Source organism: Myotis brandtii, unplaced genomic scaffold (genome assembly GCF_000412655.1).
Source record: "Myotis brandtii unplaced genomic scaffold, ASM41265v1 scaffold902, whole genome shotgun sequence".
Lineage (NCBI taxonomy): Eukaryota > Metazoa > Chordata > Mammalia > Chiroptera > Vespertilionidae > Myotis > Myotis brandtii.
In genome coordinates this window covers 3,303,107-3,313,691 of record NW_005371709.1, presented here as the reverse complement: position 1 = coordinate 3,313,691, position 10,585 = coordinate 3,303,107, and the positions used below count along the sequence as shown (strand labels likewise).

At 44.1% G+C, this 10,585-nt stretch overlaps 1 protein-coding gene across 1 annotated transcript in view; it reads right to left on the bottom strand.

Moving 5' to 3' along the window:
* PIK3AP1 (phosphoinositide-3-kinase adaptor protein 1) overlaps window positions 1-10,585 on the bottom strand; it is a 100,729-nt gene that overhangs the window by 34,453 nt on the left and 55,691 nt on the right. Inside the window, exons 5-8 of the mRNA XM_014532630.1 lie at window positions 8,466-8,608; window positions 8,206-8,338; window positions 5,797-5,993; window positions 2,806-2,995 (exon numbers count right to left, since the gene is read on the bottom strand). Coding sequence (XP_014388116.1) covers window positions 2,806-2,995; window positions 5,797-5,993; window positions 8,206-8,338; window positions 8,466-8,608 — 663 coding nt within the window. The remainder of the gene's footprint in view (window positions 1-2,805; window positions 2,996-5,796; window positions 5,994-8,205; window positions 8,339-8,465; window positions 8,609-10,585) is intronic.

Below are 10,585 nucleotides of genomic sequence, written 5' to 3'. Positions count from 1 at the left end.
CCCACAGACAACAGTGGTGGTAAAGGCCTGGGGCGGGGGACAGGAGGCAGGGATCAGTGTGGGGAAAAGGGGACCTATGTAATACTTTCAACAATAAAGATTTTTTTTAAAGAAAGAAAGAGCAAGCAGGGCTGCAGCCACTAAATGGTTTTTCTAAAAGAAACCAGGACTAAACTTCGTGGTGTTGGATGGAAATTTCTGGCACAGAATAAAGAATATGGTCTTAGAGACAGAAAGACCTGGGTTCAAATCTGGGCTCCAACAATTGTTAGACTTTGGGAAAGTTGTGTAACCTCTCTGTGCAGCAGTGTCCTCATTCATAAAATGCAGGTTAATAACACATTCTTGTACACTTGCTTTAAGGATTTGGTGAGATAGAGGATAGGGATGGTGGGGGTGACACCCTCTCTCCTCACCTCCCTGCCAGGTCACCGCTCTTTCAGAAAGAGCTCCCACCAGTCCTTCCAGTCCTCCCAGTCAGGTGCTGAAAGGGAGCTTCTACCACTCTCTCCCTCTTTCTACCCGCTCCCTCAGAGGAGCAGCCAATCTCACCAGCAAGCACCTAACAACCGTTGGACCACACCTTCCAGGTGCTGGGTTTGCAGGGTCAAGGGTGCTGCTAGTGTCAGGGTCTGCCTCTGGCCCCCTTATGCGCCCACTCCTCCTGTTGCAAGGCATCCTCTTGGTGCCTGCTTGTCTATTCATGGGTGGGAAAACCAGGCCCACCTCTCTGGGGGCCCAGGGCCCTGCTGTCGTCTTCTCAGGCTGCAAGTTGGCAATGCTCAATCTGGCCCAGCCGTGGGCAAACTACGGCCCGAGGGCCGGATCCAGCCCGTTTGAAATGAATAAAACTAAAAAAAAAAAAAAAAAAAGACCGTACCCTTTTATGTAATGATATTTACTTTGAATTTATATTAGTTCACACAAACACTCCATCCATGCTTTTGTTCCGGCCCTCTGGTCCAGTTTAAGAACCCATTGTGGCCCTTGAGTCAAAAAGTTTGCCCACCCCTGATCTAGCCCATTCCAGAAAACCCTTCACCAATAAAGCTGATACGTTGATGGGTATTTTGTCTTATCTTTCTTCAATCTATTCATTAGACCAGAGGGAAGGAGAGCTAAGTCTTAGGCAGTGTCTTGAGTACTTAGCACTGGAAAGCAAATGGTGGTGACATATTAAGAAGGCTCTTAGAGGGCTGGCGGCAGGTGCTCTTGCTTCAACCCTGGTGTGTGCACTGGAACCAACCTGACTTAGACCAGTGGCTCTCAAGGGGAGCGGCACTGCCCTCTAGAGGGCGTTTGGAAAATCGATGAGAGTGTTTTGGGTTGTCACCATGATGGAGGGACACTATTGGTGTTTAGCAGAACAACGGGGAAAGCTACTGGACACCCACAATGTGCGGGACAGCCCTGCACAGGAAGTGTTTCATGTCCCTAATGGCTTTTAAATATTGCCCCAGACATGCAGATAGGCTAAAAATCTGCTTATGATACATATTTATACATATGTGTGTCTGAACGTATGTGTGTTTATATTTTTATTTAATATTAGAAAGCACAAAGAAAGGTATGAACAAATATACCCACCAAACTATTACAAGTGCTATAATGATTTGGTTGGGTAGAATTATATGGACTTTTAATAACAACTCAGTTATATATTTCTATTTTGTTTCAAGTTTTTGTAAAAATGTATTACTTTTACAATGAAAAGAAAACAATTAGTGTAACCAAAAATGGGAAAAATCTGTTAAGCAATTTACAAAAAAAAGCATGTTCTAGAGATATATTTTGAAAATAAGTTTATTATATACCAATTCAATAAAATCAGGCTACCATAAACAATCTGCTTATCATTTTCTGAGCCCTAAAAGCAAACTTCTTTGTATATAAATACAACTTGTATTGCCGAAACCGGTTTGGCTCAGTGGATAGAGCGTCGGCCTGCGGACTCAAGGGTCCCGGGTTCGATTCCGGTCAAGGGCATGTACCTGGGTTGCGGGCATATCCCCAGTGGGAGATGTGCGGGAGGCGGCTGATCGATGTTTCTCTCTCATCGATGTTTCTAACTCTCTATCTCTCGCCCTTCCTCTCTGTAAAAAATCAATAAAATATATATAAAAAAAAATACAACTTGTATTTTTGTATGGCTTTAGTATGCACTGAATTTTCACCATTTAGGAAAATTCATGTTCTGATGCCAACACTGTTGGCAGTATCTGAGTCCCCGATGCAATAGATACATGTCGGTCAGCACGTGAGGCCGAACATTGGCAGTGATTCTGAGCACAGGCATCTGTATCCAACTATCCCATCATGTCCTCCTGTGCAGGCACGCCTGAGAATTGCCTCTCTTTTTTTTTATATCAGTTCTATTTTATATTTCTCATTCCTATTTTACTTAGGGTGTATATTTGATTTCTAGGTTATATTATATATGAAACTCACATCAGGGTAGTAAAGGGGGCATTCATAGAAAATTATTTACTGTAAATAGGGCCCGTGGGGACTGACAGGATTGAAAGCCACTGTTTTAGTGTCTCAGATCACAAGGCAATGCCTTCATCAGCTCTGACTCTCAGGACCTTGCTGAAACTTCCAGTCACGCAATAGCCACAGCAGAGGAAGTTTAGAGAAGGATTCTGCTTGTCTCAACACATGATGGCAGCTCTAACTTTACATAAAGCAGGATCTTCATCTCTCTGGGGTCAGGTGGCAGTCAGCAGGGACTTCCCCCATCCACCAGAGTGAAGAAAGCCTTTTGTCAGCAGAAACATGGAAGCAGAACTGGGCTGTGCTACTTACAGAGGTCTTCAGTGGCGTCGGGGACGAAGGCGGCCATGGACTCGTACAGTTCCTCATCACAGCCCGGGTTGAGAGAGCATTTCATGAGCAGGTCTGTGGAAAGGTGGGCCATGGACTCATACACGTCGTCGGCCTCCTCCCCTTGCATCAGTTCCTCTTTGATGTGACTCTTCAGCATGTCCACAGTTTCCTGAAAGAGAACAGGGGACCCACAGGCACACTGAGGCACCCCGAGTGGGCTTGTGACTGGCAATGCAAAGGCTCCCATGGGTCAGGGCTTTGGCCCCCAGCACTAAGCACAGACCCACACATCCAGGAGACTCTTGTTAAGGTCCAAAGACCAGACGATACAAATGTACAACCCTCTTATGAACACCTACTGTGGGCCAGGTCTGCTGTTGGGTATTTGACTAGACATTCTACGTCATTCTTTCTACCGCTGCTTGAGAGAGACGTAACATTCCCGAGTTCACAGATGAGAAAACCAAAGCTCAGAAAAACCTACTGCCTTACCGTACATAGGGCCTGCAGTCCTGGCTGCTGAGCTTTCCACTACTCCCTAGTGGTTCCTCAAAAGGGAACAAATGGCACGCGAGGGTGTAACCCTTACTGACGAGCCACATGGAGATTCAAATGGGATAAATGGGCTGTAGCTAAGGTGTGCTTGCACTTCTGTGTAGTCAGAGTCCCTCAGGAACCTCATTCACTAGTCCCCGCTCCTGCCGGCAGACTGCTCCAGAGCCCTTCTCCAAAGTGCCTCCTCGGCTTTATACCCTGTGTGCCCAGGAGAGATGGTGCGGCCGGCTGCCCTCTCTCATTTGGTCTCTCAGTGACTGTGAAGCCAGAGAGCTGGCTTCTCTGAAACCTCTGCACAACTTATCCTGGTAAGAAACTTCGGTGTTTCACAATCCTTATTTCAGCATCAACCCACAGAGATACGCATTTTCATCATCGCTGCCCCAAGAGAGCGAATCTGCTATCGACACTCCATGTTGGTTTCCTGATGAGACCCAAGGAGTGGACCAGGTGGCAGCTGTGAGTGTTGGAGACTCAAGGTCTGGCATTTGGTTTTGATTTGGTGGAAAGAGGAAATGGGACAGTTCTTAGAGGTCATAAACAACACGTAGGGACAACCTTTTGGTACAATGCTGAAGATGCATTGGTTGAAGGGGATGACAGCCAGAGAACAAGGGTGATATGAGAAATGTGAGCCAGATTAACTTCAGTGCAAGCTGGACATGCATCCTCCAACCTCCCTGTGACATTCAGTAAGTAGGATAGCAAGCCCCGGCATTGGCAGAAAACCAGGTTCAAATCCTAGCTCCACCCTTACTAGTGTGTGACACAAGGCATAGTTACTCCATCTTTCTAAGCCCTGTTCTTGATTGTTAGAGGGAGAGAACAATATTGTCAACTTCAAAGGATTGTGGTAAGGATTAAAAGAGATCATGCATTTGCCAATCAAATAAATGTAATAGGTAGCAGTGATTACTATGAACACAGTATTGTCCTTAATAAAAACTATTGGCACGGAAATGAAACACTGCATTTTATACATTTGTGACTTCAAAGCAAAGCTGAGTAAACACTCCCAGATGGTGAGCATCTGTAGCCTCATTTATGTCAACGATGCCCCAAACAGGCATTCAGGTTATTCTATTCACTCAACATACTTAGTCACCCCCAGACTTTGGAAAGACCCCTCTATGTGCAACAGCGAGTCATTGTCTTGTAGACTGTCAAATACAGAGCAGAGTTCAGTTTCTGGGGCGGTGTTGGGCTCACTCCTGTCTGGAGATAGAGAGCCAGACAGGATTGTGTTTATTGTTCCTTTTGAGGTCACAACCCTATTCCAGAGGCCGAGGTATTCCTACGTCCTGATAATGGAGGGGGAAAAAAAGGGTAGAGTCAGGGGGAAGGGCAGCTGCCTCTAAGACAATGGACGCAATCCTGGGTATGGAATAAAGTCTAGCCATGGGGTGAGATTACACTCAAAGAAGGACCAGAAGTCGTGATGAAGTGGGATCTGAGGGTCCAAAACCAGATGAGCAGATAAGCTGGGCATATCTACCTTAAGACAGGCAGAGGCTCAGAAAGAGACGAGCTGTCAGCAGAAGGTGGGACTTCACGTTGGACTCCCTGAAACCTCAGGTGCAGAGTTTTATAGTGTTTTCTGCTGAGAAAGGAACCAATCCTAACGCTGTACATCTGAGCCTGATGGTGGGTGAGGCAGCTGGGAGCATCCCACCAAGGTGCCTTGGAAGTGGGTGGGGAGGTGATTGGGGAAGAGGAATCAGCATCAAACCTTCAGTAGATTCATTCCACAAACACCTCTTTAAATTCTTTAAAGGTGGGCCTCGGTACCTTACCTATCTTGTTTCCTTTTATCCTCAAAATAACGCATGGGTAGAGCTATGATTATCTTCCTTCTGAATACTAGGAAACTGAGGAGAGAGAGAGAGGGAGAGAGAGAGAGAGAGAGAGAGAGAGAGAGAGAGAGAGAACACACACGATTTGTCCAAAATCATGTGGCTGACAAGTGTTAATATGGGAACTTGGACTCAGGTCCATGTGACTCCAAGGCTCTTCTTTTTTTATTCTCATCCAAGGACATAGTCATTGATTTTTTTTAAAGAGAAGTGGGGAGAGAGAGAGAGTGAGAGAGAAATGTTGATGTAAGAGAGAAACATTGATCAGTTGCCTCTGCACATGCCCCCACCGGGCCAGGGATTGAACCCAAAACCTAGGTATGTGCCCCAACTGGGAATAGAACCCACGACCTCTCAGTGTACGGGATGACACTCCAACCCACCCAGCCACACCTGCCAGGGCTCCAGGGCTCATTTCTTAAGGCCACACGTACTGGCCCCGCCAGAAGAGCCACACGAGGACATGCTAGAGATGAAATCTGACCATGTCTCTGCTGAAAAGGCAGCCCTAGGACAACACAGTGCATTTCCAATCCTGGGGCCTCTCCCGCCTTGACCTTACCACGTATTCGTCAATGAACTGCCGCAGGTCCCTGAAGCCATGTTTCTCGGCAATGGTGTTGGGGTAGTGGCCGTGTTTGTTGGCCACACTGTATGCTTGTAGGGCTCCCGGGCAGGTGAGCAACAAAGCAGTGAGGTTCTTCAGTCCGTACTTCGCAGCAAAATGCAACAAGGTGGGCAGCTCTTCATCCCTCTGATCTGAAAAAATGTCAAGGAAACTTAATCGGCAGATAACATTGAAGGCAGAGGGCACCCTTGTTCTGGGATTTGAAGCTGGCATGTCTAATATGGCATCTAGCAGGCACTCAATCGTTACTTCTTGGTTGATTGACTTAACATCTGACAACTTCCTCAGGGCATCACTGAAGATTATGCCCTCAGATGACAGAAGAAATGATATTTTAATTGATTAGAAAATCTAATAATACCCTACCTTCTTTCTCTAAAAGGATCAGAGAATCCTGAGAAATAATACTAATGCAAAATGTGATTTTCTAAAGGTGTAAATAGCAGCCACAACGTACAACAGGAACCATGTTTTGACCTCCTCTGCAAATTTCAGGGTACTTTAAAGCAATTGTTTTGTGCTTTAAAAAAAGAAGCAGCAGCCTAGCCAGTATGGTTCAGTGGTTGAGTGGTCAACCTATGAACCAGATGGTTGTGGTTTGATTCCTGGTCAGGGCACATGCCCAGGTTGCAGGCTTGATCCCCGGTAGGGGATGTGCAGGAGGCAGTTGATCAAGGATTCTCTCTCATCATTGATGTCTTTCTCTCTCTCTCACCCACTCCTTTCCTCTCTGAACTCAATAAAAACATTATATATATATAAAGAAGTCCATCTTCATAGCTCTTATTCCTAATTTCATAAAGTATGTCAAGTAATCCTGAGTATGTTGCTTAGTCTTTCCCTGGGCCTTAGTTTTGAACGAGAAAGTATTTCCAGATAATCTTAAAGGGAACTAAAAAGATTAATGGGATGGTATGCAGTAAGGTCCTTGTTTAAAATAGGTTTTGAATGTTCGTATTAATGCAATGTGAACTCTAAGATGTATGTTAACCTCTGATTGGTGAGAAAGTACTGCTGAGAGTCACTGGATTCCCATGACTCCTTCTACCTACTAATAACTGAATACAGCAAGTTAAATTCAACCAAGAAACAGACACAAAAAAATCTTTTTTTGGTCTTGTTTTCATAAAAGTTGACTTCTAAACCCAAAAGTAATATTTAGACCGATAGATAGATAGATGATATATTATCTATAAATACACATATATGTTTCTGTACATTTATATAAATAGATATATATGTTTTTAAATAAGAAAAACCTAGCTTCCTGTTCACCAGGATATGATCCTTGGGATGAAGGGTCTGAAAATGTCCCCAGGATCCCACATTGTCAGGCTATGACATACTCCTTCCTGAGCCCCACATTTAAGAATAGAGAATATTAACACCTGCTGGAAGTGATGCAAGAACACTCCATAGCAGGACAATGGGGAGAGGCAAGGGGAGATTGCTCCCAGGAGAAGGACTTGAAGGCAATCTAACCTCATCCTGTGGTTCTCTCAGGCTATGAAAGGATGGAACACAGGCAGAGGGTAGCCAGGACGCGGGTCCCATTGTGCAGGGCAACTACGGCATGAAGGAAGAGTGGTGTCCACGGAAGCACCATCAGAGGCCTCCTGTCCAACGTGCCACGCACCCTCCCCATGCAATTGGTTCTCCCAGCTCCAGCCATGTCACACATGCACCCAAGACTGCTCCTTCCTCATCAAACAAATATTTGTTTTGAGCCTACAGTGAGCCACCAAGCACAGTCCCAGCCCTCACTGAGCTAGCGAAGAAGACAGACACAGCTGAGGAGCACTAGGGCAGTGGATACCCACCATGCTAGGAAAGCCCCCAGCACATAGATGGAACCTACTGAAGGTTCCAGAAGTCTTCCTGGGAAAGTGCAACCTAAGCTGCTATGTGGAGACGAAGAGAATTTAGCCAGGCAAACGGCAGTCAAGAAGAACCGGAAGAACTGTATTCCCGAGTCAAGGCGGCAAGAGGCAGGGCAGAATTTTCATTAGGTGAAAGGAGTTCATACCTTCTGTAGAGCAGAGCGCAGAAGCCAAGGGAGCGAGTAGAGAGAAATGAGAGCAGAAATGCAGCGGGAGCCCTTGGGAAGAATTTTACAAGCAAGCTGAGGAGTTTGGGCTTGTGAACAAAGGGTTTTTTAGGAAGGGGGTGTGGTACTCAGATGTACAGTGTGGAAGAATCTCTGGCTAGCCAGTGAGGAATGAATGCTTCTCCAAGGAAGGGCTGTAGAGCAGGAAGCCCTCAGACGTATGGGTTGACTCTATGCTGAACGAGCAAACTGGAATCACCCACGGATGGCTCCTTGAGGTTTGACTGTTGACTTACTTGTCATCATATCTTCTTCTTCCAGCTGGTTGATTCCAAAGAGGTGCAGTCCACTTGCGGGGATGTTGTTCTTCAGGGACTCAGTGAGCAGTTTATCGAGTGTCTCTGTGTTGTAGGGCACAATTTTAAAGGCCTGAATACAAAAGTGAAGACAGTCAGATTTTAAATCAAGCTATCCCCACCCAGCAGATTCAAGGCTGATAAACCAGGAGCTGAAATTACGTGTCCAGAAGACTCAGGTTTCCTTTCAACATCTTTACCTGACACATGAATTCCACAGGATTCGCAGCATTGGACAATAAATTCCCAATTTCTTCCATGTCAGTGTAATAGCTGATTCTGGCTTCGCACACCACTAAATCCCCGGAATATATCTTCAGAGAAACATTCCCAGATGAAAGGGCTGAACAGAAGAAAAGATACTATAAAAGTGCCCAGGAAGAACAAGTGTCCAGGGAAAAGTGTTTATGGATTCGTTTTAATGGTGAAGAAATTAATTGGGGGCTGGAAGAAAGAACTTGGAGGTGAGCTGGGGGTGGGGAAGTGAGGGAAAGGACAGAAACAGATGAAGAGCAGACTAGCACATGACAGGGCTCAGAGTCAGAGGAATTATTCTCATTGAGTCTGAAATTTAATTTTTGAATGATTTTCATGTTTGTTCAGTACTATAGGTCCAGTGCTGCAATAAATAGGAAGAAGAGTTGAATTTACAGCAATTTATATAAAGGCCAGTGGTTGCCAGAAGGTGGGAGGGATCCTGGTAGGTGGAACTCCACACTTTGGTCACATCTGGCCAGTAGAACTGATTCACTGCGCTGCTGTCATTACTATGAGCTCTCTCTGCGTGCTCTCTTCTGCACCACAGGAAGGGGTTTTGAGGGGAAAAGAAAAAAGTAAAAATACCCCAACCACAAAGATTCAAGTCATAAAAGAGGAAATGCGACAAGTAGAGAACATGGAAAAAATTCAACCTCACTAGTAATCAAAGAAATGCAAATTAAAACAATGGGCTACTTTAAAAAACATATCAAATTAGCAAAAGTATTTAATGATGATGGTGATGGTATAGCAAAATAAACTCGACAGTAGCAATATTTCAGAAAGCATTATTTTCCAGGATCCTTAAAAATACCCATTATTTCAAAGATTCCATCTGGAAGAAATAATCCTAAATACAAAAGGAAAAAAACATCTGCTAGCTAAGGATGCTCAGTACTTATCATAATTTAAAACAATAAAAATACAATAAGAAATTGGAAATTGCATAAATATGCAACAATGAGGAAATGAAAAATTAAAATATAAGAGTTATTTTCAACTGAGTATCATGCAGCTTTAAAAATTATGGTTAGCTCAGCTGGCGAGGCTCAGTGGTTGAGCATCAACTTATGAACCTGGAGGTCACGGTTCAATTCCTGGTCAGGGCACATGCCAGAGTTGCGGGCTTGATCCCCACTGGGTGGCGTCCAGGAGACAGCTGATCAATGATTCTCTCTCATCACTGATGCTTCTTTCTCTCTCTCCCTCTCCCTTCTTCTCTGAAATCAATAATAAAAATATTTTTTAAAAAAAAGTATGGTTATAAGATACAAGTCCAACACAAGGAACTGGCTTTATAAATTATGGTGCATCTAAACAATGGCTTACCTTGCAACCAGTAAGCATCATGTTGTAAAAGAATATTTATTAATGTGGATAATGGAAATGGGCTACGAGACAGTATGAAGCCATGTACATAGATGTGGAAAAATACAGAAACCAGTGATTTCCTTTGGGGTGGGCATATGGGTAATTTTCTACATACTTTCCTTTATGGTTACTTTATTCTTCATGTTTTCTGTATTGAACACACATTATTTTTGTAACAGAAAATAAATGTGTTATAAAATGGAAAGTTATCCCCTAGCTGGTTTTGTTCAGTGGATAGAGCATGGGCTCGCAGACTGAAGGGTCTCGGGTTCGATTCCAGTCAAGGGCACATGCCTGGGTTGCCGGCTTGATCCTCAGTAGGGGGCATGCAGGAGGCAGCAGGTCAATAATTCTCTCTCATCATTGATGTTTCTATCTCTCTCTCCCTCTCCCTTCCTCTCTGAAATCAATAAAAATATAAAAAATAAATAAAATAAAATGGAAAGTTACAAAGTTCATGTAATAGCATGGGGGGGTGGAGATGGGGAGAGAATAAATATAAGATTACATAAAAAGAACAGAATATCAGGTAATAGATACTACTGAAACAACTATGTTTTTAAAAATTGTGAAAAAGACCCAAAAGCCTGAATGGTGGTCTGATGACTTTTTTTCCGACTTTTCTCTAATTTCCAGGAAGTTTAATATGTTAACTTTCTAATGATAAAAATTTTAATATAGCCATTTTCCT